This window comes from Rattus rattus, chromosome 15, assembly GCF_011064425.1.
Source record: "Rattus rattus isolate New Zealand chromosome 15, Rrattus_CSIRO_v1, whole genome shotgun sequence".
NCBI lineage: Eukaryota > Metazoa > Chordata > Mammalia > Rodentia > Muridae > Rattus > Rattus rattus.
The window spans coordinates 6,607,859-6,635,511 of record NC_046168.1 but is presented as its reverse complement, the minus strand read 5'-3'; the positions used below and the strand labels follow the sequence as shown (position 1 = coordinate 6,635,511).

Genomic DNA, 27,653 nt, shown 5'->3' with positions numbered 1-27,653 from the left:
AGCCCAACCTCCAATATTCTTCATGGACTGGGCAGGACTTATCTTTCCATACTGCTGTTGTCTCTAATCGTGAACAGCCTGGTTCAGGGTGCTTGTGGATGGTGGTCTCTGGGTGTGCCTGGGAAGTGATTTTCTGATGCCCAGTGGAGGGCAACAAGTGTGGAAAGTCTATTGGCTTCTGTAGTAATCATCCCACTGAATGACTCGTGCCCTCTCTCTACTCATGGTCTGGGTCTACTCATTTGCCTTAGCTCACACACTCCACTCTTGCACACCCAGGCCGCTCATTTGTGGACAGAGGATGGAGTTAGGTCTCTTCCACTCTCTGAAATCTTACTCTTACCTATCATTAGCCTGTAAACCTATTTATTTATTTGTTTGTTTAGGAGATAGTCTTTTTTTTTTTTTTTAAGATTTATTCATTGTATATGAGTACACTGTAGCTGTCCTCAGACACCAGAAGAGGGCATTGGATCTCATTACAGATGGTTGTGAGCCACCATGTGGTTGCTGGGATTTGAACTCAGGACCTCTGGAAGAGCAGTCGGTGCTCTTAACCACTGAGCCATCTCTCTAGCCCCCTAGATAGAGTCTTTTTGTTTTAATTAATTAATTCACCTTACATCCTGATAACAACCCCTCCCCGACCTGAAGAGATAGGGTTTTATTCTGTAGCCCATACAAACTGGGATTCATTTCACTATGTAGCACAGGCTAGCCTCAGACGCATAGAAAGCCTCTTACCAGAGTCCCTTAAATGCTGGGATTATAGGCATGTGCCACCAAACCTGGCCTCGTTATGTTGTAAAGTTTGAAGCTAACTTCCATAGGGCCTTCTATTTTGGGACAGAACTGTCTTCCTCCACATTATTTATTGCAGCAAATTCTAATTCTCTCACAGGCTATAGAAGAGTCAGACCATGAGGAATCTGTCATCACTTTGGCTGTGTCCAAAAGATCACTTCTTCCTAGTAACACCATTTCTTCCTTTACAAAACAGGGAGACCATTACCTAAATCATGGGGTCCTGGGCTTTTGAGATAGTGCATATAAAATGCTTAATAGAGTAGAGAGTTAGACAAAAGGGAAACGTTTAATCTGAAAGCTTAACCAGGCACATGAAACCACGAGGGAAAAACCTGCTGTTTCCATGGACTCTGATGACAAAATTTATCAAAAGGTTCTAGCCAATGTTTTTCTCAAAACTATAGTCCAAATCTTTAATTTGCTTTTAATTTCCATCAAATTATTAGCCCTGCTTTGAAATCTTCCTTTCCTCTCAGTGCTGTGCTGTGACCTCTGGTGTGAGGTCATGGCATGATGTCACAATCTACCTCCAGCTCCAACCTTGAGACTCTCTTGAGGTGATTCTTGAACCCCTTTGCTCTTTACATCTGAGAGATCTCAAGGTATCTGGTTCTATTGGAGGTTCTCCTTTCTCCCTTCGCATCGTTAAAGGGTATGTACTTCATTTGATAGCTATCCCAGGTTCTCTCACTTAGCTAAGACCTGAAGATTCTTCTATGCTTGGCCTAGAATCCCAGATCTGCAATCTACTTTAGTGAGGTTTCGGGGATGGGGTCCAGGGAGAAGGATACAGAACGAGAACACAGGAGCTTAATAGATCATTAGAAGCACACTAACTTGAAGGTTCCCAGGATTAAAACATGTCTGTATTGTTTAAATGTCAAGATGAATGCTCTGAAAGTCCCATTTTGTTAATCAAGATACAATTCTAAAAAAATTAACTCTTTAAAAAACATAGTCAGTGGTGTCTAATACATCCACCAAATTGTACAATGGCCACTACTAATTCTACATTGTTCTATTCCTCAAAAATACTAATGGTTACAATGGCCACTACTAATTCTACATTGTTCTATTCCTCAAAAATACTAATGGTTACCTCCCATAACCTTCCTGCTAACCATGTAAATGGGAAAATACAAAATGTGGCCTTTTGTATCTGACTTCTTTCACTTGGCATAATGTTTTCCGGGTTCATCCATGTTGGGACACGTATTTGTATATTGTTTTTAGTTGCTGAATACTATTCTATTGTTGGATATACCACATTCTGTTCATTCATTGACAAAAGTTTTAGTTCTTGTACACATTGCTGCCATGAACGTTTATGGCCAAATGTTTATGCAAAGATAGTTTTTTTTTTCCTTTTTTTTTTTTTTTTTTTTTTTGAGCTGGGGACCAACCCAGGGCCTTATGCTCAAGGCAAGCGCTCACCACTGAGCTAAATCCCAACCCCGTGCAAATATAGTTTTTAAAGTTCTCCTGAGTATTATTCCTATGTGTAGAATTACTGAGTACTATTATAATTCCATATTTAACTTTTCTGAGTACCAGCCATACTTCTTATAGTATGGGTTGTCTTTTTACTTCCTTAGTAGGGTCCCCTAAAACACAAATATTTCTTATGTTTATAAATCTTACGTTTCTTGAAACTACTTCTAGAGTTTTATGGATATGCCTCTCACATTTAAATATCTGGTCCATTTTAGCTAATGTTTGTACTATGCTTTGAAGTAAGAGATGTCATTTTAAATCCGGCTAACTATGTCAATAATCATTTTGGCTTTTAGTAACATATTGAAACCGAGTCTCAATTTCCTATGTAAAAGAGACTAGCAGACAGACCCAGATAATGAGACTTTGGTAAAGAGCAGGAAAATGTACATATAGCTCTAAGCACAGTGCTCGAAGCCTCCAACTGCTCAGTAAATGCAGCAGTTAATAAACGCAGTGAGTTAATGAGTTAAAGGGGAGTGGGGGTGGAGAGATGGCTCAGCGGTTAAGCCCACGACTCCTCTTCCAGAGGTCTGATTCAATTCCCAGAAACCACAAGATGGCTTACAAATATCTGTAATAGGATTTGATGCCCTCTTCTGGTTTGTCTGAAGACAAACAATATAAACATAAATAAATATTTTTTAAAAAACATGAGTCATTAAGGGAAACATGGGAAGATGGATGCACCATTCACCTCAAGATGTGAATCCCAAGTCTGAGATTGATTGTTAAGGGTGTCTCTGCCCTCAGGTAGACCGTTACTTCAGGTTCACGTTTAGGGATTGGTAAAAACCTGCGTTTCTACAAATTTGAGGGTTTGAAGCTTGTTTGCGCATACGATAGGCGGCGGCTCCTGCAGCGAAGGCCACAACCTGTAGAGGGCGCGCAGGAGCCAGATGCGCTCACGGCGGCTGCGCAGAGCCCACCCTACCCCGGCATCCGCCCCTCTCAGCTGACAGCTCTGGAGACGGAAGAGGCGGTTCTCAGGTGGTGCCCGGTGACTGCAGGCCTGGCTGGCTAGCGTGTTGCGAGGGCCCCAGTCAAGGGCATACTGCGGAACTTTCGGGCCTGGCTCAGCTAAGCGGCCGGAAGGTAGGGCGGGGAGGCGCTGTGAGCGCGCGAGGCCGAGCCGAGTGGCCGGGCCTGCTCTGTGGACACTCGGCTCCCTGCCCGAGACAGAGCGGGGAGGCCGGCTCCGTGGGCCCTGAGGGTACAGGGCGGGGCGGATGGGCCCTGCGGCTGCCGCACGCCCGGGGAACAGTGCCTCTGCGCCGTTGCTAGCCCCGGGCCTATAGCCCTGCCTGATCCTGTCGGGTGTTGCTTGGGATTCGTACAAATACGTCTGCATGGCGATTGGCAGACTGCGGAGAGAGAGACCCAGGCTGACCCTAGCGCTGGAGCCTGCAGGGAGTGGCCGGGAAGATGAATAGGATTTTTTCCAAGCTAGGGAAACCTGGCGGAGGAGGGGCTTCACGTCCTGCTGGAGTGGCTTCCGGTTTGCAACAGTAGCATAATTAAATTTTGTCTGTTTGGTGCTGCCAGGGTTGACTATTGTTCCCGGTTTACAGGTGAAAAAATGACGCATTTTATGCCCAGAGACAAGTCCAGAAAAGAGCCTAGGCTGTCATATGTCTACATTGGCTTAAAGAAGTAGTAATAAGACTTGCTTCCCGTGGTTGTGGAGTCTAGCGTCAGTTAGTGCACCGAAAGGGTTTAGCATAATGCCTGGCACCGGTAAGAACTTAATAATTGTTACTGTTCTTACCAGTGTTACTGTGACAACCGTCCCAACTTCCTTCTAGGAGTGGAATGTGACAAAGTGGTCACTGATTCCTGTGCCCCTCCCTGGTCCTCCATTCCTGTGCATTGCATTTTATTCCAGGTATTTTCTCGATGTCCAGGGCATGGCAAGATGCTAAAATAATAGTCAGATGGAAAAGACTTGGGCCTGTTACGTAAAGGGCTAATGCAGGCTAGTAGGAGAGGAAGTGCAAGGTTCGTTTTAAAAGAAGACAGTATCTGTTGGGGAACAACCGTGTGGAGGTGGGTCTTTAGGTGCCCTCAAAGGCCAAGTGGATGGACTGAGAAAGTGAAAGCTAGCAACCTGAATTAAGGGCCACCTGGACCCAGCCTTTTGGTTGAGGTGGGGCCAGGTAGGATAAGTCATAAGAGACTGTCAAAGAGGTGGGTTTTTTTGGAGTAAGGATTATCAGACTGGATCAGTAATTCTTGAAAATCTAGAAGTATGCTCTCTCTGGCAGCACATATACTGAAATTGAGATGATACAGAGATTAGCAAGGCCTTGTGCCAGAATGACATGCAAATTCCTGAATCGTTCTGTATTTGTGTGTGTGTGTGTGTGTGTGTGTGTGATTGTGGGGATAGGTTATGCAATTAGAAAGGAGACCGAGGGAGGAAATAGAGATTTTCAGGAAGGGAGGGGGATAATAGAACACATGTGACGTGATTGCAGAAAGGGGAGGGGCTGCTAAAGGGGGATGGGTACAAAAGGGAATGGAGAGAAAGGGGGAGGAATTTTGTTTTCTTTTGAGTTTTTTTGCTTGTTTTGTTTGGGTTTTGTTTTTGTTTTTTTCAAGAAAGGTTTTCTGGCTGTCCTAGAACTTGCTCTGTAGACCAAGCTGGAACTCAGAGATCTGCCTGCCTCTACCACCTGGGTACTGGGATTAAAGGTTTTATATATATATATGCCATCACTGCCTGCCTAAGAATTCAAGGCTCAGTGGGAAGGAATCTGAACAAAAGCAAATTATGTATGAAAATGCTGCAATGAAACCTTCTTGTAGTCTGATTTCTAAAAAGTTGTGGGGGGTGGGATGCTAAACCCATTTGTTTTAAAATGTTATCCTACTTTGAGAGTTAATTATGTCACCTGCAAGGTTAATTTATGAGCAAAAGAGAATAAAAGCCAGAAGGGATGGGAAAGAGAAGCCTGACTTGATTGATCTTGAATATGGCTTGAATATTAGAATTTTGTTTTGTTTTGTTTTGTTTTTTTGTTTTTATTTTTCAAGACAGGATTTCTCTGTGTAGTCTTAGCTGTCCTGGAACTTGCTCTGTAGACCAGGCTAGCCTAGAACTCAGAGATCCACCTGCCTCTGTCTCCTCTGAGTGCTGGGATTAAAGGCATGTGCTGCTACCGCCACTCCACCTGGATACTGGAATTACCAAAGCAGTTTCCTCAGGAGATTCTGATGTGCAGACAAGAAGGAGAATGCTAACCTAAAACCATGAAGTCAATAAATATATCTCTCGTATCTGAAAATCCTTTGTTTACAATGAAACAAAAGGCTTAATCTTATCCTCACCATGTGCTACTTTCTGGTCAAACTGTTGAAGATTCAGTAAGGTAATGTGATCGGACTCAGTACCATACACATTTGGTGCTCTATAAGCATAAATTAATTATCGTATGACTTATTTGGGAATCATTTCTGAGAATATGGTTTAAAAATTAAAGTTTTATGTAACATTTTTGCACATAATTCAGGATGTTCCTCACATTCCGTAACCCACCTATGGATCACACTTCTGTAAAACTAAACTTCAATTTAGAGGTCACTCTCCCACTGAGCTATATTCCCTCAGTCATGGAGGTCTGGCTGTAAACCCTGAGTAACTCTTTCAAGCTTATGTGTATGTATGTATGCCTTTGTTCTGTTTTAAAATGTCATCCTACGTTCAGCGCTAACTGTCACTTTTGAGGCTAATTTATGAGCAGGTGAGAATAAAGGTAAGAGGGGATGGGAAATGAAGGAACAGAAGTAGAAGAGGGAGGGAGAAAGCAAAAAACAAATTTAAGATACTTGCTCGTTGTGGTGTCCTGTCATCTTATATAACCACCTCAGTTACAGGGCTGAGGGCAGTTTGATAAGGTGTTATTACTGGGGAACATGCTTTTGTCCTTTAACCATGTGACTCAGCCTGTGCTGGGAGAGTAAAACTACCTGTAGATTAGGTAGGGTTGGTGTGTGTGTTTGACTCAAGTCATGACAGTACAGATGGGGAATTTGGGTCTGGAGAGGGTCCTCACAAATCTTCCCTGTTTGTTTGTTTCTCTTTGCAGATGGCAGAATTTCTGTAGTATGTTGGATGTAAATCCCACATCTTGGTTCCTTATCCAGCTTCAGTCTAGCCTCACTGGCTAGAAAATAAATGGGATTTGCACAAATTCCAAGCCACAGTGAAATAACGCTTGCAGCGTTGATATCCTTTTCTCCTCGTTGTTACTAACAGGTACTAAGTGACCTACGATGGAACACGACTGACTGTGCTTAAGCAGGGCTTAAGAACTGCTGAGGAAAAACAGCGTGTTTTTGAAAACGGGATTGTTTCAGATACAGGAGCTTTAGTTAAAAAAAATGAGAAGAAAGAAAATGGAGTCATTTTAACGGCTGTTCAGATTTTGTAGCATTATCTTTTAGAATGCAAAATATCCTCTCATTTTGTTTCAGACCGGCTCCCATTCAGTTTCAGAAAGTAGTTGTGAGGAAGCAAGGCAGAGTTGTTTTCCTGGATTAGTCATTAGAAGCACAGCAGCCTGGTGTTAGCCCCAGTGCCTGGGGATTTAGTAGGAAAGAGTATGGATGAGCCCTTTGCAGTTGTTCGTGAGGGGGTTTTATATACCATGAAGCTTTCCCACTATGCATTGCTATTGTTAACTGATTTGAATGACTGTCGTCAATCACCAGAGAATTCAATGTCGGCAGAAGACCTGGAAGCCCAGGAGGATGAACTACTGGCCCTGGCAAGTATTTATGATGGAGATGAGTTTAGAAAAGCAGAGTCTGTCCAAGGAGGGGAAACCAGGATCTATTTGGATCTGCCACAGAATTTCAAGATATTCGTGAGCGGTTAGTTAATATCTTCACATAGCCTTTTCTAAATAAAGATTATTCTCAATTTCTTATACTCGTTCTTTGTGTCTACAGTTCTAAGGGGTTACTGTCTTAGTGATACAGATTTAGTATATTTTCTATTTTAAAGGAAAATTGGGAGGTGGGGTATAAAAGTTTTCAATTTGATCCTTCCTTTTTGGCCACCAAATTGAGATATCATGCATATTTTATACAGCTAATCTTCTAATTAGTAGTTGATCAGCACAGTCGTTGATTATTGGAGGTAATCAAAGAAAACAGACAGTAATATATAGCTGTGAAGAGTCATGGAGCTCCCTAGAGTGCCACACGGTTGCTTTCTGCTTGATTTCTAGAATCAGAGCTACAGGTGTGGGACAGGTGTGGGACATGCTCTTACTCTGCCACCTTTCTTGGGGAAAATCAAAACTGTTTGGGTCATTTGCAGAGACCTTGATGCACATTTTCTCACAGTTTCTCTAGAAGCTGAGCTCACTTAGATGAAGCAGTGGCTGTGAGAGTGTGTGCCGTGTTATGTCCTCACACCTGATACTATTTCGTTAGCACAAACGTCCCCAACAGATTCATGACTAGTTGGCATGTGCTGGTCTTAGTAAGTCACAGTTACTTCATAGAAATCAATGTCTTTTTCTCTAGATTGTGTCTTTGTCTACTATAAACCAACAATGAAACAAAGCATTGTTCATGACTTGGTCATTATTGTTAGGAACTGTACTAGGAAGTGTTTACAAGAATGAGTTGTATGACTTTATACATTACACGGCACCTAAGTAAATTTTTCAAGGACTTAAAAGGTGTTGTTTGTTTCTGAAGGCAGAGACTAGGAAATTAACATTAAGGGATGGATGGTGCTTCGGGGAGGGTTTTTGTCCCCTTTACTAAGCATCAGGGCTGAGCACTGCTCAGTAGTGTTGGACACTCCAGTGTTGATCAACTGATCCTTTCTGATTTTTGTTTTTGGTTCAGGCAATTCAAATGAGTGTCTCCAGAATAGTGGCTTTGAATACACCATTTGCTTTCTGCCACCACTTGTGCTGAACTTTGAACTGCCACCAGATTATCCATCCTCCTCCCCACCTTCATTCACACTTAGTGGCAAATGGCTGTCACCAACTCAGGTAGACCCAAAACTTAATTTCTCCTATCCATTTTTAGAAACTTTCAAAACCATCTTTAATTGAAGACTACCTTGGTGATCTTTAATTTAGTGCATAAAGAACAAATGGCTTTGATTTTGTAAATTTTCCCCCTAGTGTTCATGAATCTTAATGCTAATGAATTGAAAATGCTTGATGACTTTAGAGGACTGGCAGGGCTGGAGATTTGGCGCAGAGGTAGAATTCTTACCTCACATGCGCCTGGGTTTTAGCCTCAGTACTGGAGAAAGAAAGAAAGAAAGAAATGGCAGTAAACAAAACTTAATTAATCCTTATGAATTGCAACAGCAATGATTTTTAATCAAGTCTCTTGTCTCTTTTCCTTGAGACAAGGTCTTCCTTATTTCCTTGGATAATGATATTATTTTTCTTAGTTTTTTATTCATTCCTTAAATAAAAGATTTAATTGTAATTACAACAGAAAGTTGAGCTAAATTGCTATAATAAGCAAATTCCTGAATAAATGTAATAAATGCTTCTCCATAAAAATTTGTGTATTAATATGGAGAATTGTCACTTAGCTGTGAATGCACACTAGTAGAAATGTGTGCAGTCCTTGTGGCTGCTTTCTCAGCCTTGATATCTAACATTGAAAGCCTTCTTTCTCTCTGTGCTGTTTATCCTTTCCTGATAATATTAACTCCTATTAGTGGGTACTAATTGTACATATTTATGGGGCCAAGTGTGATATTTCGGTTGTGAGCAGCATGTATTGATCAAACTAGGATAATATGCATTTCTGACTCTGTATCATTTATGTCTGGAGCCTCCAAGCGCCTCTCTTAAACTTCAGTGTTTGATGAAGACATAAATATGAGTTGATGCTAGTACAGGTTCTGTGATGTGATAGATCAGTAGCTACTTTTCCTGAAGTTATGAAGATCGATAAGCTGATATTAAGTCAAAAGCTGTCCACTGTTGATCTCAGGGGAATAAATCATTAGTTTTTCCCTTTAATCATACAGTTTTGATGTTTGTTTATTTTTGAACATAGAGTTTTGCTACATAACCCAGGCTGGGCTAAATCTCATGAATCTCCTCCCTCAGCTTTTTGAGAGCTGGGATTATGTGTGCACAACAATTTGATTTTATCTTATAGTTTTTGTTCTCCTACCTAATCTTTTCTATAAAGGTACCTTTGCAAGAATTAAGAATACAGCTTGAAAAGGAAGTTAAACTTTAAAGGGGATAACGCTTGTAGATAGAAAAAGTGAGTGTAAGAACATGCAGAAGCAGTAGATAGATGGTAGCTCATTATCTGTTGAGGCTATCATTCGTGATCACTGGCATTTAGCAAGTTGTTGAGATGTTTAGAGATCCGTAGTTACTGATACGCTGCACACTTTCATGTGCTTCAAACAAATTCACATAAAAAGGATACATTAATTGGATATATGACTTTCAGATTTTAATATCTACTTACTGCTAGCTTTGGGGGTACTAGGGTATAGGGAAAGGATCTTGTTTTGTCTTTAGGTAAAATTATACTAGAATTCTTTATCAAATAATATCTTATGCAGAGAATTGATGTTTTAATTGATTGTGGGTTTTTTTTCTTTTTCTTTTTGATTTTGCTTTTGATATTCAAGTCTGACAAGGTTTCTCTGTGTAACAGTCCTGACTCCTGAAATTTCACTCTGTAAACCAGGCTGACCTTGAACTCACAGATATCTGCCTGCCTCTGCCTTTTGAGTGCTGTGATTAAAGGCGTGTGCCTTTACAGTTGTGTTTCTTATTCAATTTTTGTCACTATACCCTGACTCCATGGCATTGTGAATTTTACCTGTGAAATTGACACTGGCCCTGTCATTCACTGGCAGGGGTGGATAGATAGAATCAGGAAGTGGGTCTAGTTATCTAGTATTTTTCTCTACTCTACCAGTAGACATCTCTCTTCCTCTCTATTCTCTACTTCACATTTATATGTATGTCTCTTCTAAAGTGGGACTGGAGAAGAAAGGAGGGAAAAGAATGGCCACCTATCAGACTTCACAGAACTTCCTTTTTAAATAGTTATTACATGGGTTAGAGAGATGGCTCAGTGGTTAAGAGCACTGACTGCTATTCCCAAGGTCCTGAGCTCAATTCCCAGCAACCACATGGTGGCTCACAACCATCTGTAATGGGACTGATGCCCTCTTCTGGTATGTCTGAAGACAGTGACAGTGTACTTACATACATACATAAGTAAGTCCCCCCTCCCTCCGGGAGCTGGGGACGGAACCCAGGGCCTTGTGCTTGCTAGGCAAGCGCTTTACCACTGAGCTAAATCCCCAACCCCATAAGTAAGTCTTAAAAATAGTTACTATACTTTGGGGCTAGAGAGATGATGGCTCAGTGGTCAAGAACATTTGTTGTTCTTGCAGAGGACCCTGGTTCAATTCCCAGCACCCACATGGGAGTTCACAACCATCCATAACGCCAACTTCAGGGAATCTGATGCTCTCTTGACCTCATTAGATACCAGGGTGGGGGGGAAAATATATATATATATATATATTTATATTTATATTTTACATATATATATAGAGAGAGAGAGAGAAGGAGAGGCAAATTAAAACAAATAAAAACTAAAATAAATGTCTTACATTGCACATATTTTAGCAGGTTTTTCAAAAGCAGTGTTCATATTAAAAGCTTCAAGCAAATATGGAAAAGCTTTAATTGTCAGTAAATATTAAGTGCTCGTGCAGAATTATCAGAAGCACCAGACAGAGCAAGGAACAGAAAATGGTATTTTTTTCATTGGGATTTAATTTACAAAGTTTGCTTGCCATCTGGAAGGCTTGTTTTTAGGTGTTTACCTGAAAAAAGAAAAGCTGCTTATAACTTCTGAGCTCCAGTTACAAATATTTTGCATTTCTATTGGGAAATCCTCTTACACTTGACTTTCTAATGAGATGGACCAGTTTTAGATGGAAAGTTAAAATAGTTTAACTTTGATGGAAGTGAGAGCCTGGTTTGTGGCAGCCGAACATGTTGCTGGCCTGTAATTAATGCTCTGGGCCTGGCCCTCTGCTTCCCTCTGTTGCAGAGTTCTAGGTAGAGAGAGTGTTGCAAACTTGTGTCAGCTGGGGATTTTGCCCTGCTAGAATGCTCCTTGTCAACCACGGGCCGGAATCCAGTTCCCTGACTGAAAGGAAAAACGTTTATTCCAGCTGACCTAGCTCTTTGAAAGTTAACATTAATTTTGAAACCTTGAAAATATTTTCGATTTAACAATTTTAAAAGAATTTTTGAGACAAAGTCTCACATAGTTCTGGCTGGTCTTCAACCCACTGTGTAGTTATGGATGCCCTTGAACTCCTGATGCTCCTTGCTTTGCTCCCAAGTGCTGGGCTTGTAGGTGTGCTCTAGGATATTCATTTATTTCAACTTAATAATATAAGCTGTGTGTGCTTATGGAGTTATATATTTTGATATATAGGTTATGTAATATTTGAGACTAAACAACCAATATTGTTTTATAATTATGATAAATACGTTTATTTTCCCTCCTAGTTTTTTGAAAAATAGATATTTATATAATATTTATATATATATAAGAATAATGTGGCTTTTGTTGCCTTTAGTCAGGGATTCATGTAGTTTGTTATCTCTGTGTAGCTGAGACTGGCCTTAAACTCACAGTTACCCTCTTCTACATCTCAGGAGTTAGGACGTCAGGCCTGTGCTATCTCAGTATCATCAACCTCTCCCTACCCTGTGCACAGGGGACTTCGTGTCCATGTAACTGTGGTTAGTGAGCACCAGGCAGTGTTCCTCCATCCTTCACTTCCCTGCCCCACCTCTGCTCTCAGATTCTGTAAAATGAACTCTTGTGTCTACTTTTATTTTTTTATTAAAAGTTTGTTATTTTTATGCTTATAAGTGTTTTTGCCCCTGTATGTCTTTGTGCACCACATGAATGCAGTGCCCACGGAGGCTAGAAAAGGGCATGAGGCCTTTTGGGACTGGAGTTACAGATGGTTATGAGCCACCCTGTTGGTTCTGGGAACTGAACTTGGGTCCTCTGGAAGAGTAGCCAATGCTCTTAACTGCTGAGCCATCTCTCCATCCCCTTCCCTTTAAAAAAAAAAAAAAAAAAAAAAAAAAAAAAAGCCAGGTGTTACCCCAGCACTCAGGAGGTAGAGGCAGGCAGATCTCTGAGTTTGAGGCCAGCCTGGTCTACAGAATGAGTTCCAGGACAGCCAAGAGAGACTGTGTCTCAAAAAACAAAGCAAATAAGCTAAAAAGGAAGATGACTTCAGACTCCTGATTCTTCTGCCTCTCTTAATTAAGCAGGCAAACTTAAAGGTATACCCTGCCACATCTAGCTGAGGTTGATTTCTATATTTTACATACAAACAAACCACTCAGTACTTGTGTTTCTGAGCCTGGCTCATTTCACTCAACACAGCGATTCCCAGTTTCATCCATGTTGCAAATAAGAAGAGGCTTTTCTTTTTTGTAGGTGGGCAGTACTTCATTATTCTGTGTCCAGCTGTTGATGTGTTTGGGTCGTTTCCTTCCTTGGCAATACTGACTAGCTCTGCATCACAGGAGTATGTATGCTATACACTCTCATTCTGACGATGTGTACCTGGTAGTAGGATTGCTAGATTATATTGCAGTTCTGGTTTTGAGCCTTTGAGAAACCCTTGTACTGTTTCCCACAGAGCTGCACTGATCCACATTCTTACCATGTGCCAGGAGCTCCCTTTCCGATGTCTTTGCCAGCACTTACATTTTGTTTTGTTTTGTTTTCCTTTTTTTTTTTTTCGGAGCTGGGGACCGAACCCAGGGCCTTGCTCTTGCTAGGCAAGCGCTCTACCACTGAGCTAAATCCCCAACCCCAGCACTTATGTTTTTGATGCTAGCCATTTGTGCTAGAGTGAGGAGGCAGTGCTTCACTGTGCCTGGGTATCACATCATTGCAGTCAGTGACACTGAGCTTTTCTGGCAAGCTCATGTCTTCACTAAGAATTGTTAGGTATTGATTGCCTTGTGTGTATTAGAAATGGCTGGGGATTAAACCTAGGGCCTTGTATGCTATGTATGTTCTCTGTCATTGAGTAATGCCCAGGTATTACTTAATGTTACTTAATGCTTACCTAGATGTTATTGTTTAAACCAGGTCTGGTAGCAGTAGCCTTTGATCTTCTTCAGGAGGCTGAGGCAGGAACATCAAAAGTTCAAGAGCTGGACCTGTAAAATGGCTCTGCAGGCAGGGACATTTGTCCTAAGCCCGATGACCTGAGTTTGATCCCTGAAACCCATGTGATTGAAGGAGAGAACTTACTCCTGCAAGTTATCCTCTGATCTTAACATACAGGCCATGGCATGTGCATGTTTGTGCCCACACATAACTACATACAAAATAAGTATATATTTTGAAGGCAAACCTGAGCAATTTGGCCAGACTGTACCAAGTAAAGAGAAGCCTCAGAACTTTAGCTCATGGTAGTGCATCTGCCCTGAGTCCCATTCCCACTATAGCGAAAAAGAAAAAAGAAGCAGATTATTTTGGGCACTTGCGCTTTTGAAATTTGTCACACGTGCTGAGTGTTACCTTGTCGGGTGTTGTACACAGCGTGACTACCCATCTGGTAGTTCATCCTTGTGCTCCATTGTTCCCTGTGCTCTGCAGAGCCTGCTCAGTTTGACAAAACCTTTCACCAGTTTTGAGTTGATTTTTGTAACTGGTATATGTGTTGGGGGTGCCCTTAGTTTGGCTCTTTTGAGCATGAATATTCAATTTTTCCAGCACCATGTGTTGAAGATGCTGTCCTGTCTTGGATGTTTCTGCTTTGTTGTTTCTTGTGGACTAAGTAAACAAGCACTCTACCCGTGTTCCTGGTTTTGAATGATATTTTGTTGTTGTTGTTCATTTATTTATTATTTTTTGTTTCAGCCCATTTACTATTCATATGAGCCTCACAAATTTCTGTTGGATAGATTTGTTATAGGAAGTGCAGTTAATCCAAAAGAGGAACAGAAGGGTATGGGAGAAGAGAACACAGGTAATTACCCAATTTTACTACCCAGATACAAGTGCAGTGAGACACTTGCAGGGCTTGGATAGCTTCCATACAGTGTTCTTTTTCTAATCACCATTCCAGATCACCTAACAGGAAGGGTAGGGCTCCTGAAGAGAAGCCGTCCCTTTAGGACTCAATTCCTTCCTAACACATGAGGTACAGAGTGACACTAAAACTGAGTCAGTAGCTTAAACAACAGCCTGGTTCTGTGTCCCATGGTAGTCTGTTGTCTTCATATTCTAATTTCTAATTTGTTTTACTCTGGCTCCTGTTGCTGAATGGTTGAACAATTTGGTGAGAATGTTGGTACTATTTTGTTAGTAAGAAAAAGAAGTGTCAGGAAGTTATGCTAAGTAAGCTTCAAAAGATCAGGAGCTGGTGTCTCATCTCTTCAAATTCAGCATCCTCGTGTGCTTTCTCCCAGCTCTCTGCTCTCTGCAAGCACCTGGACAACCTGTGGGAAGAACACCGAGGCCGTGTGGTGCTGTTTGCCTGGATGCAGTTTCTTAAGGAGGAGACCCTTACCTACCTGAATATTGTCTCTCCTTTTGAGCTCAAGATGGGGTCTCAGAAAAAGGTTCAGAGAAGGACAACAGCTCAGGCCTCTTCCAACACAGAGCTTGCTTTGGGAGGAGCTGCTGCTGCTGCTGCTGCTGCTGCGCCAGATGTAGACCAAGAAGACAGTGTGGATGAGAGAGCTGTACAGGATGTAGAATCATTGTCAAGTCTGATCCAGGAAATCTTGGACTTCAATCAAGATCGGCAGATGAAGTGCTTCAATAGTAAACTGTTCTTGTGCAGTATCTGTTTCTGTGAGAAGCTGGGGAGTGATTGTATGTACTTCTTGGAGTGCAGACATGTATATTGCAAAGCCTGTCTGAAGGATTACTTTGAAATCCAGATCAAAGATGGTCAAGTTAAATGCCTCAACTGTCCAGAACCACAGTGTTCTTCGGTGGCTACTCCTGGTCAGGTACTATCCTCTGTCGATGTCATGTGCCCTCCAGGTCCTTTTTCACAAAGGGAAACATCTCAGAAAGTTTTCTTTTTTGTTTCCTTCTGAGATAGGATCTTTCTATGTAGCCCAGACTGGACTCGAATGCATGATCCTCCTGCTTTCACTTCCCAAATGCTGACATTAAGGTGGCTGCCACTACACTTGCTACAGGAATTTTACTTAATTAATGTGTTATTTTGCAGTGTTGAAGATCAACTGTAGGCCTCACATATGCTAGGCAAGCCCTTTCCCACTAAGTCACACCCCGACCCTCACAAACTTCCTTGATTAGTACTCAGGATAGACTAAGCCCTTAGATGCAGTCCACAAGTGTTTCATTGTGTCTCTTAAGAATGCTATAAGATGGGAACGGACATCCCCAACCACCTGTAATCCCAGTACTCCAGAGTCAATATCATCCTTGTCTGCTTAGTAAATTCAAGGCTAATTTGAGCTGCATGAGATTCATCTCAAAAAATCAAGATGGCTCAGTAGGTAAAGGCACTTGCCACCAAGCCTGATGACCTGAGTTGTCTTTTAATCCACACAGATTTCCTCTCTCTCTCTCTCTCTCTCTCTCTCTCTCTCTCTCTCTCTCTCTCTCTCTCTCGGGGGTTTCTCTGTAGCCCCTGCCCCGACTGTCTGAGAACCAGGCTTGCCTCGAACTCAGAGCTCCACCCTGGGTGCTGGAACTAAAAGAGTGCACCACCATACCCAGCCTTAGTTTTGACCAATGTGTAGATCCACACAGCCACAGCCTCAGTCAGAGAAAGGCATAGGAGGTGGAGGCAGGTGGATTGCTGAAAATTCAAAGCTAGTCTGGACTACATAGGAAAGCCCATCTCAACCGTGCCTCCCTCCCTCCCAAAAAGGTGTGAACTGTTGCCAAACCTGCTTTGACTGAAGTGAGAATAGAGGTGTGACTTTTGTACCTGTCTGTTTTACATCAGCAGCCTCAGTCTTCACAGGATCAGAACTAGTTGGGAAAGCTTCAGATTTGTGGTGCTTTATATTCCCTCTCAGGTCAAAGAGCTGGTAGAAGCAGACTTATTTGCTCGCTATGACCGCCTCCTCCTCCAGTCTACTTTGGATCTAATGGCAGATGTGGTGTATTGTCCCCGTCCATGCTGCCAGCTCCCTGTGATGCAAGAGCCTGGTGGCACCATGGCTATCTGCTCCAGCTGCAATTTTGCCTTCTGCACCTTATGCAGACTGACCTATCACGGGGTTTCTCCATGTAAGGTAACGGCAGGTATGTTGTAACTGAACCCAACCCTCGTCCACTAGCCTTCCCTTGTGAAGGCCTGTGACTTCCATTCCTATAGAGTCCTCAGCCTGTAGAATTTGCATCCTGTCCGAGTCAGAGCTGGTAGAAGCAGAGTTGCCCTGACAGATGTGGCACATTGACACATCTTGCTAGTGCTGGATGAAATTCTCATTCAGAGGTTACTTTGTCAGTTACTATCTTGGCTCTGGAGGAAAGGAATGAGCAGAAGAGACAAAATCCTTTTGTGGAGCTTCCGATCTAGTGGGGCTGATAGACAACACAGTAAGTAGTGGTAAGTGCTAAGGAGGAGAAAGAAAGCAAGAGTTGGTTAGGAAGGGTTCTGAGGGGAGGGGATTTAATTAGCTAGAAGCAGGCAGAACCAGTTAGTTGGGAAGGCTTTCTAGGAAAAAGACTAGCATGTGGACTCTGCCCGTGAACATGAAGTAATTCGGGTCCTGATAGCAGATGCAGGCATCCAAGCTCCCTCTCTTGATTCTTTGGCACGTGTGTTTCATCAGCCCCCAGTGCTTGCTCCCTGAGCACCTGTGTTGGAGTGAGCACAGGAGTGACACATGCCTGCCATTTCGGGTACAGGTACTCTAGGGAATCAGGCCCTTGGTCCTGGTCCTTGGTGCCCTGCCTTTCCTCAGTTAGTGAAGATGACAATAATAGTCAAGGTGTTGTAAAACGGAAGAGAACTAATAAAAATGCCTGTGACAGGTAGATAGGGAAATTGAAAGTCAGGGTTAAAAACTTGGAGCAATTTCAGAATATCTCAAGTCTAATACAAATCTGTAGTTGTTATTAATTTCTTTGCAAAAGTATTGATTCCTGACAGGAGGACTGGTCTTTGTCCTTGGCAGAGTGAGAGACAGTGAACTCATTGTTTGGGAGGAGCAGAGCTGTACTGAGGAAAGTAGATTAATAAATAACAGGAGCAGGGCTAGGGCTAGACAGCATGGGTGCAGTGGGTAGGAGTGCGTGCTGTGTAAACAAACATGAGATCCTGAGTTTGAATCCCCAGCATCCATGTAAAAGTCTGGGTGTGGCCACATCTACCAGAAACCCCATTTTTGTCTGACAAAGACTGGTGGATCCTGGGAGCTCACTGACCAGTCAGCTCACCACTAAACCAGCATGCTCTGGTTTAGTGTCTAGAGGAATGAGGCAGAGAGTGGTAGAGAAAGATAGTGGATGTCCTCCCTTGGCCTCCACATTCATGTGCACAGATACACATATCTGTATTCTCCCATACACACACTACACACATATCCTCAAAATAAAAATTAAGTAACTGGGACTTTAATGAGAGGTCATCAGTTGTATTGAGAAGTTGATGGAGTGCAATTGTGAACAAAAGCTTTTACCTATAGCTAGAACCTTTGCAAATGGTTGACTAGTCCATTTAAGTTGTCGAGAAGCAGTATAAGCCAGTTGAGTATTGGGGGGAAAGGTGAAAAGAACATTTTTTAAAAAAATATGGGTGTATACATGTGAGTGCAGTGCCTGTGGAGGCCAGAAGAGGGCATTACATTCCCCTGGAGCTGGAGTACCAGGCATTGTGAGCTTCATGGTGACATTTGTGCTGGAAACGGAACCCAGGTACTCTGGAGGAGCAGCAAGTGTTCTTAATAGCTGAGCCTTCTCTCCAGCCTCAAGGAAGTACTGCTTTAAAATTTACATTTGTCTGTCTGTCCATCAGTCTGCCTTTCTGCCTGTCTGTCTATTCTCGTTGTGGGAAGCACACTCATATCCTGGTGAGAATGTGGCAGTCAGAAGACTACTTGGTGAGTTGGTTCTTCCACTGTGTGGGCCTGACCATTGAAGTCAGGTCATCAGGCGTGGCAGCCAATTCTTCACCCACTGAGCTATCCTACCACTCCAGGAAGAACTTTTCAGCACCTACAACAAAGCAACACTTAGTCACCATTTTTGTATGTCAGAATTTGGAATTTTATGATGACTGATGTTTATATATTATAGAATCTGTGTCTACAACTTAAGAGATTTTGGTATGGCATTAAGGATTGAATTCAGGGTCTTGGCAAACACTCTGCCACTTGGCTCCATGGGTGGATTGTTTTTTGTTTTTTTTTTTTATTGAAAAACCAATTTTTTTATTTATTTATTTTTTTTTTTTCGGAGCTGGGGACCGAACCCAGGGCCTTGCGTTTGCTAGGCAAGCGCTTTACCGCTGAGCTAAATCCCCAACCAAAAAACTAATTTTTAATTGAATGTTGTCAGTTACATAAATATACTGACATCGAGAAACAAAGTCAAAGGAAAACTTGCCAATTAGCAAGTATGACTCTTCTAGTGAATGGATTCCTTCCCTCCTCTGTCATGGTGCATAAGTAACTTTTACCTGGTTGTATTTTTTTGGGTCTTAGGATTTGGATTGAAGGTAGCTACTCCAACATAAGCCTTTGTGTGTGTCTTGGTTTTTTCAGCACGTTGAGAACTTTATCTAGGGCTGGAGAGATGGCTCAGTGGTTAAGAGCACTAACTGTTCTTCCAGAGGTCCTGAGTTCAATCCCAGCTACAGTGTATTTATATATAATAAATAATTAAATCTTTAAAAGAAAACTTTATCTAATACACAGATCTAAACTATAGAAGATTGTTTACATTTTCACAAATATATTTATATATTTCGTATATAAATATGAATATATTTATAATATATTATTTCAAATATAAATATATTTCATAAATATATTTATGGTTTTTACTGGCATGTTAGTTATATACAATAATGGGTTTTATTATGAATTTTTCTTTTCTTTTTTTTTTTCAAGATAGAGTTTCTCTGTGTAGCCCTGGATGTTGTGAAACTTCCTCTGTAGACCAGGCGCTGGCCTCAAACTCAGAGATCTGCCTGCCTCCGCCTCCCAGGGACTGGGGTTAAAGCCCACTTTGAATGTACTATCACTACCTGATATTTCATTATGAAAGCTTTATACATGTATATGTTTTTATCATAATCGTTCCAGTGCCCCTTTTTGTCTCCTCCTTTTCTTCCACTGATCTAAATTTTATGGGTGTTTTTTTGTTTTTTTGGTTTTTTTGTGGAGTTTTTGTTTTGTTTTCAGGTCAGGGCATCACCATGTAGTTCTGACTGACCTGGAACTCTATGCAAACCAGGCTAGCCTTTAAAGTTTACTCAATGAGATCTGCCAGCCTCTGCCTCCTACGTGGCTGGGGTCAAAGCTATGTACCACCATGTCCATTGTGGCCATTTTTAATGTTTTTCTAGAGAAATTAATAGACTTACGGAATGAATACCTACAAGCAGATGAAGCTACTAAAAGGTTCTTGGAACAGAGGTATGGCAAGAGGGTGATTCAGAAGGCCCTGGAGGAGATGGAGAGTAAAGACTGGCTGGAGAAGAACTCCAAGAGCTGCCCCTGCTGCGGAACGCCCATACAGGTAACCTCTGGGGGAGGGACAGACTCGGGAGCACAGCACCCTCCAAAGCCCACTGGTAAACTGTAATGATTATGGAGAAAGCATCTGGGGACCTACTCAGCCTCCTGACTAAAAATCGAATTTCAGTAGTAAATACTGTAACTGAGCTTAAGTGTGCACAGGCTTCTCTATTCAAACTGCTTTTATACAAAGACAATTTATCTCACATTGTGCCCACCTCAGAATTGAATAGATGATGCTCCACTTTGCTTTCTGTTGTTATAGCAACAACACAGGCTAGGTTAGTTACAAAGCTTATTTTGATTGTTCTGGTTCTGCCCTGAGACCATGCAGAGGATCGGGTGGTAGGAAGTGTGTCTCCACTGGTAACTCTCTCTCATAAAGCCACCAGTCTCCAGCGATGGAGCTCCACCCTGATGGCCTTATGTCACCCTCATCTCCAAGGGCCCTGCTTCCAGATACAACATTCGGGTCAAGTTCCATGTCTTAATACCTCTCAATGGGGAGTAAATTCCCAGGTTGAGGTTTGAAAGGGACAAACTCATTAGTAAGAGCATACAGAGATACAGTCAACTCTTAATGTCTGTGGTTTTAAAGATCGCTTATTTTTTTTTCTCTGCGTATGATTGTTTGCCCATGTTTGTCTGAGTACCATGTGCATGCCTGGTTCCTGCAGAGGCCAGAAGGCAACTTTGGATTTTCTGGAACTGGAGTTACAAATGGTTGTGAGCCCCCATGTGGGTGGTGAGAATTAAACCTGGGTCCCCTGGAAGAGCAGGGAGTGCTCTTATTCAAGGAGCCATCTCTCCAGCCCCAATTGGTATTTGTAAAACAGTCTGATCTGGGGCTGGGGACACACCGCAGTTGGTAGAGTGCTGGCCTAGAGGTCAGGAAGCCCTGTGTTTGGTCTCCAGTACAACAAACTAGACGTACATGACAAAAGTCAAATAGTCCCCTTCACTCTTTGTAGAATGGACACCAAGAGTCCTTGATTTGGGAGGTGGAGGCAGGAAAATCAGAGGTTTAAAGTCACCTGTAGCTGTGTAGCAAGTTCAAGGCCAACATAGATTCATGAGATTTTAAAATCAAAACATGGCCTTCCATTTGGTTTTATTTTTCTCATCGTGTACATTGTTTTTACTGAAACTGATGGTAATTCCTTAGAGCGTCATTAAGGAGAGCGGCGTCATGTTTGTCACTTCTGACGTGCTTGAGCCCCGTGGTAGTATAAAATATGCCTCTGCTTATGCCACCAGTTTTGATTGGTGTAGAAATTTAGAACTCAGGCCCAGCCTGGTTGGCATATTCTGTAGTCCCAGCCATTTGGGAAGCTGAAGCAAGAGGATTGCCAGTGAACAACTTAGACCCAGTCTTAAAAGTGAAAAGTAGAAAAGGAAAGGGATATAGCTTATGGTAGAATGCTTGCCTGGCGTGTGTCTATCTCTGGTGCTGAAAATAAAGTAACGTTTTAATTAATCTGCTTATGTGTTCCTCTCCTATGCATCACTTGTGTCTATTTACAAGAGAGATTTTGCTAAGTATGTAGTTATAGGAAGACCTGCTCGATATTTCTGTATTTTACCTGCAATGCAAAGTTGTAAGCGTAAGTGGCTGTCACTGTTGCCTGTGCAGCAGTCCTCCTTGAGAAAGGACGAAAGACCAGGGGAAGTGCACTGTGTGTTTTCCGGCACATGTATTCTGCTTTTACCACCATGATACTGTTCTTGTCTCTCCTTCCCACCAGAAATTAGACGGCTGCAACAAGATGACCTGTACTGGCTGTATGCAGTATTTCTGCTGGATTTGCATGGGCTCTCTCTCAAGAGCAAACCCTTACAAACATTTCACTGATCCTGATTCTCCATGCTTTAACAGGTTTGTACACATAGGGTTCCTTAAGACTTAGCAGGTAAAAAAAACTCAGGTGTGCCTGCATGAGGACATGTATGTGCACAGGTGTACCCTGGGTAGGCAGAGACCAAGAGGGTTTCTGTCAGAGTTGAAGCTAGAAGTGCAGATTGTTTGCAGGATGCCTATTTTGTCACATGAGAACTGGGATCCGAACTCCTGTCCTCATGAATGAACAGCATTCTTGACCACTGAACCATCTTCCTAGCCCATCTGGAATGTTTTTTTTTTTTTTTCTTTTTTCTTTTTTTCGGGGCTGGGGACCGAACCCAGGGCCTTGCGCTTCCTAGGCAAGCGCTCTACCCCTGAGCTAAATCCCCAACCCCTCCTGGAATGTTTTGATGCCAGTGTGCGGGCTGGTTAATTTTCTAATACCAGTTTTTTTTCTAAAGTAACTAGACTTGGAGAACTTTTTTCCCACATGTGATTTTTAAGTCTTCTTGAAAATGGGTAAAAATTTATTTTTTACTTTTTATCCTCACCTTAAAAAAAAATTATACTTAGCTGGGCAGTAGTGGACACTCCTTTAATCCCAGTACTTGGAAAGGCCAAAGCAGGCAGATTGCTGAGTTCAAGGCTAACAAGGTCTATAGAGTGAGTTCCAAGACAGCCAGGCTGTAAAGAGGAACCTTGCCTGGAGGGTGGAGGGGATATGTTTATGGGTGTTTTGCTTGCATTTACGTCTTATATTACATGTATGCCTGGTGTTCACAGAGTATGGAAAAGCATGTTGTGTCCCTTGGTACTGTAGTTAAAGATAGTTGTGAAGCCACTATTTACGTAGTGCTAGGAATCAAACCCAGGACTTCTGGAAGAGTAGCTGTGCTCTTAACAGTTGTACCATCTCTCCACCCCTACACATACCCGTCAGTTTTAATGACAAAGCATATGTGATATAGGCTGGTCTAGAATTTTAAAACTGATTTAAATTATTTGTGTGGGAGGGTTCGGGTGTCGGCGTGTTGGTGTTGGTGCACGTGTGAGGTCAGGACAGCTTTCAGTACCTGTTACCTGCTTCTGCCACCTTCCCCTGGGAATCTAACTCAGGGCAGGCACCTCTGTCTGATGGGCCCTGGGGCTCACCCTGGCTTGGAAGTCTCAGTACTCCTTTTTTTGTTTGTTTGTTTTTTGTTTGCTTGTTTTTCAAGACAAGGTTTCTCAGTGTAGCCTCATGTGTCCTGAAACTTATTCCGTAGACCAGGCTAGCCTCGAACTCAGAGATCTGCCTGCCTTTACTCCACACTGAGCTTAGTCCTCCTTTTATGGTAAAAGTTTTCTAGCATGTAGAAAGGTTGAGAGACTATAGCTGTGACTGGTGTGAGTAAACAGTGAACAGTACACTGACTTACTCTCTCTACTGTCTCAGAGAGGCATTGCTAAACTGCTTGAGGGTGAATTATGGCAATGCTTCCACTCTGTTACTTCATTATATATCCTAAATTTAGAAAATGCCTGTAAGACTGAGTGAGGGTGTAGTTCAATGCTTAGCATGTGTAGGAGCTTTGAGTTTAATCCCCTCCCCTCACCCAGCTCCCCCAAACCAGAATGTTTCTATGCAATGATAGTACTTTAAAAGTGAATGGTGGCCGGGCATGGTGGTGCCCACATTTAATTGTAACTTTCAGGAGGCAGAAACAGGAGGAGGATCTCTGAGTTTGAAGCTGGCCTGGTCTACATAGTGAGTTCCAGGACAGCCAGTGCATCATAGAGAGACCTTTTCTCAAAATAAACAACTAAGTGTGATATACTATCTTGTATTGATATATATCAAAACATATTTAAGACTTCCATTCATCGGGACAGCAAGATGGCTCAGCAGGTAAAGGCACTTGCTGCTCATGATCTGATGACCTGAGTTAGAGCCCTAGAACCAATATGAAGATAGTTTAAATATCCTCTGACGGGGTTGGGGATTTAGCTCAGTGGTAGAGCGCTTGCCTAGGAAGGGCAAGGCCCTGGGTTCGGTCCCCAGCTCCGAAAAAAAGAACCAAAAAAAAAAATATATATATATATATCCTCTGACCTCTACATGTGCACCTCCAACTGCACAGCACATACTAATCTTAAAAACAACACACCTTCCTCTTAGCATTCAGAATGTCTACTACCGTCAGTTAAGGAGCCAGGATCTAGTCAGCTTCCGTCTGGTTGTTTTTCTTTTGTTTTTTGTTTTTTGTTTTTTGTTTTTTTAAATCATTTATTTACTTTATGTATAGGAGTACACTGTCACTGTCTTCAGATACACATGAAGGGGGCATCAGTTCCCACTACAGATGGTTGTGAGCCACCATGTGGGTGCTGGGAACTGAACTCAGGACCTCTGGAAGAACAGTCAGTGCTCTTAACCACTGGGCCATCTCTCCAGTCCCTGTTTTTCTTAATATAATGTTTGGACTACTTACTTGTCAAGGAAAAACTGACTCTTTAAAAACTCCAAGCCAGCTTGTAGTGTTAGGTGACATTTCTAGAGTTTTGTCTCCATGACATCATTAGCTGTCTTCTCTTTGCTGACACTGAAGCCACATCTGGATGGAAGTTTGATTAGTTCTAATAACCATTTTATGAAGGGTATTTCATGTTATACTGAACGTGGTCGCTTCAGGAAAACCGTGCTCAGACTGACTCTGTGTGATAGATAGTGTGCTGTCATTTCCTTCATGCAGAGCTATGCTTCCCTTGAGTTATTAGAAAAGAATCTGAGGTGATTTTTTGACACAGTGTGGGTTACTGTTCAGAAGTTCTCCAAGTCAGCATTGGTGTTTTGCTCCATTGGTTTCTGTAGAACTTAACACTCATCATTGTAAAAGTGTAAGAGAAATGGGGGAAAGTTAGGCCTGCAGTGAACTGCTACAAGGTAGTGTTGGAAATGCAGCACCTTTAGAGAGTATAAGGGAAAGAAGACTAAGGGCCTATACACAGCACTACCCATGAGGACGCAGGGCTGTGAGAGAGAATGGGAAGATTAGCACATGGCTGGGTATTTCCTGAAAGAGTTCAGTTTCTTCCAGTCTACATGATTCCCCATTGCTTATTTCACAACTACATATATTATCAGTTTGGTGATGTTCATTCCCCCTATTTTTCAAATAAACTAAAAAGAGGAATGGGGTACAACTAAGAGGCAGTCTCCAGGCATGCAGCAGGCATACACTGACCAGTACTTTTCTTATTTATCTACTTATCTTTAGATAAACAAGGTTTCTCTGTGTAATCTTGGCTGTCCTGAAACTCTGTAGACCAGGCTGGACTTGAACTCAGAGGTTCATATGCCTCTGGTTCCCAAGTGCTGGGATTAAAGGCATGTACTGCCCCCAGCTTTGTTGCTGATTTTTTTTTTTTTTTTCCGGAGCTGAGGACCGAACCCAGGGCCTTGCACTTACTAGGCAAGCGCTCCACCACTGAGCTAAATCCCCAACTGTTGCTGATTTTTTGAGAAGGGCCTTGCCTTTCTCTCCATTCCCCTGGCCTTCATAAAACTTTACACTCCGTAAGCTAGCCACCAAGGATCTCCTGTCTTTCCTCTTATTTCTTGCCCATTGTCTCTCTAGGGCAAGTGAATCTCCTTTGGTTGAGAACCTGGTTTTGAGGGTCCCGAGCTGATACTGTCTCCTTACACAAACATCTCTCAGCTTCTTTGGAAGGACCTAGATTTTAGCCCTCCTTAATGAAATGGTTAAAGAAGAATATGCAGAGATGTTACCAGAAGAGTAGACTGCTTTTGGGAGACGGAGAGAGAGTTGGGTTATGCTGTTTTGTCCACCGCCTGAGTGTGTGCTGTATTTTATGCTTGCAGGTTGTTCCATGCCGTGGATGTCAATGGAGACATTTGGGAAGATGAGATTGAGGACTAGTTCATTCCTGCTCGCAGTGTAGAAATGGAATGGTTTGCCCTGATCTTCTGTCAAGTACACAAAGAGCCCTTGCAGGATATTTAGGGTACCATCTATTCACTCTTCAGTGTAGAAGGAAGAACAGGGTTTATATTTTCCTTTGGTTCTACTGATTAAGGCACGTACATTTTCCATGTAACATAATCTGATAAAATTATATGCCAAAGGATCAGAAATTAAAACTATAGATTAAATATTATAATATGCCCAAACTGTGAATAGTTAAAAAGTAAATATTTATTTGCTCCCCCAAGCTTTAGGTTAGGGAGAGGGTCAAGAGTTAAGCTTTTAGACCATGTCCAAGAAGCCCCTGCAGCTGGGGACAGTCACAGCCCCAGCCACACTGTCCTGGGAGCCTGATCCATTCTCTGTACACTGCTCATTTCCATTCGTGCTTTGGAGAGAGCCTCTGCTCTGTAACTGACCAATGTCCAGTGTTGTTCTGTTGTACTGCTTGCCAGAATAGAAATCTATAATAAATTAAAAAGTATTTTTAGTATTATAATCCCTGTGGGTCACTTGATATTTATGACTAGTGTATTGAATCCCCTGGCTTAGAGCCAAATGTAGAATTTAGGATTCTGGCTCAGAATTCCTCTAGATTCAGAGTCAGAGCAGTCTGTGCTCCCTTTTGTTCTCAGCTTTCTCCCTTTGCCTCCCACCTTCTGTTGGCAAGTACAGTTTTAATGTTGATTACAGCAGTGTGTGTCTTTATTTCCTCTGCTAGAATAGAAAAGAGCCCAATATATTCCTCATGAATGCTCTCTGAACCTGTGAACAGCATCATGGTTCTACCCCACCTTCTGAACACTCGGGAATTGGGCTTCCTCCCCTCCCCTCGTAGACAGCAGTGTTTGGAGTGATAATAGTAGCTTGATAGCTGGATTCCTAACCCTGGCTTTTATTGGCTTTTTGAAAAACTGTCTTCCTCATGATTCCCTAAGTGGCTTGGTAGTCACTTGGTGGATGTTTTGGAAAGGACAGTAACTCACCTGTAGCTTGTGAACTTGTGTTTTCTACTGTGACATTGAAAATTAAGGATTGCTTAACTGTCAGCTCAAACTGTTGCTGAATTGTCAATGAGGATGCTTAATCTTAACAATAAAGTAATTTAAAATCATCCCGTAATTGGAGTAGGCATGGTGTCTGTTACTTCTGTCACCAAAGCACTGACTGAATTAAAACTAACTGTGTTTCTGTTTGTTCTGTTAGTTGGGGTGTTGTGTTGTTGGGTTTTCTTCTAGAGATTGACCTCAAGCATGCCGAGTCTGAGCCTGCAACTAAGTGACACACACACACAGCCATTCTTAAAGGGAGAAGGAAAGGACTGAGAACAGCGCTTCCTTCCCTCCTCGGGGCACACATTTTGTTTGAATATGATCCTTTTGTGGGCTTTCATCCAGCACGTTTTATATTACCACTAGAGTTAAAAAATAAGTGGAAGGTAAGAAAAGGAAATCAAATGACTATTGAGTATCTGCGAGAGATGTTAGCAGGGATTTATTTTGGGGTTCATTGGAGCCACTGACATGCCCTGGTCCATAAGCTATTTGGTAAACGATAGCAATCGTTTTAGCTATTGAGCAGTTTGTTGGTGAAATCTGAGAAGTGAGAGCAAAGCCTTTACAGTACTCTCATGAAAGAAACAGCCCTTGGTTATGTGTGGCTGTTAGAGAGCCAACAGTGGTTAGTCTTTGTTTCTTCCTTAGGTACAAAATCCTCGCCCTCAATTTTAACATGGACAATTGGGTTGGTTTTTTGTTGTTGTTGTTGTTGTTGTTTTTA

The 27,653-nt window shown here is 42.2% G+C and overlaps 1 protein-coding gene and 1 non-coding gene across 7 annotated transcripts; both read left to right on the top strand.

The window, feature by feature from the left end:
- The first annotated feature begins 3,251 nt into the window (after positions 1-3,251).
- On the top strand, positions 3,252-27,067 carry Rnf14 (ring finger protein 14). Of its 6 annotated transcripts, XM_032886215.1 has the most exons (10): positions 3,252-3,396; positions 6,390-6,559; positions 7,015-7,176; positions 8,167-8,318; positions 14,251-14,359; positions 14,802-15,350; positions 16,398-16,626; positions 19,898-20,070; positions 21,815-21,945; positions 25,772-27,065. In XM_032886215.1, exons 6-10 carry the CDS (start codon positions 14,874-14,876, stop codon positions 25,827-25,829), a joined length of 1,068 nt encoding a protein of 355 aa, XP_032742106.1. In that variant the 5' UTR covers positions 3,252-3,396; positions 6,390-6,559; positions 7,015-7,176; positions 8,167-8,318; positions 14,251-14,359; positions 14,802-14,873; the 3' UTR covers positions 25,830-27,065. The 6 variants fall into 6 exon arrangements, with proteins under 6 accessions (XP_032742106.1, XP_032742102.1, XP_032742107.1 ...); XM_032886211.1 differs by lacking the exon at positions 14,251-14,359 and having other exon boundaries at positions 25,772-27,067; XM_032886214.1 differs by lacking the exons at positions 3,252-3,396; positions 14,251-14,359 and adding an exon at positions 3,435-3,872 and having other exon boundaries at positions 25,772-27,067.
- Positions 4,550-4,652, top strand: LOC116885089. Its single transcript, XR_004385960.1, has one exon. It is a non-coding gene; the product is annotated as a U6 spliceosomal RNA (small nuclear RNA).
- Positions 27,068-27,653: the final 586 nt, after the last annotated feature.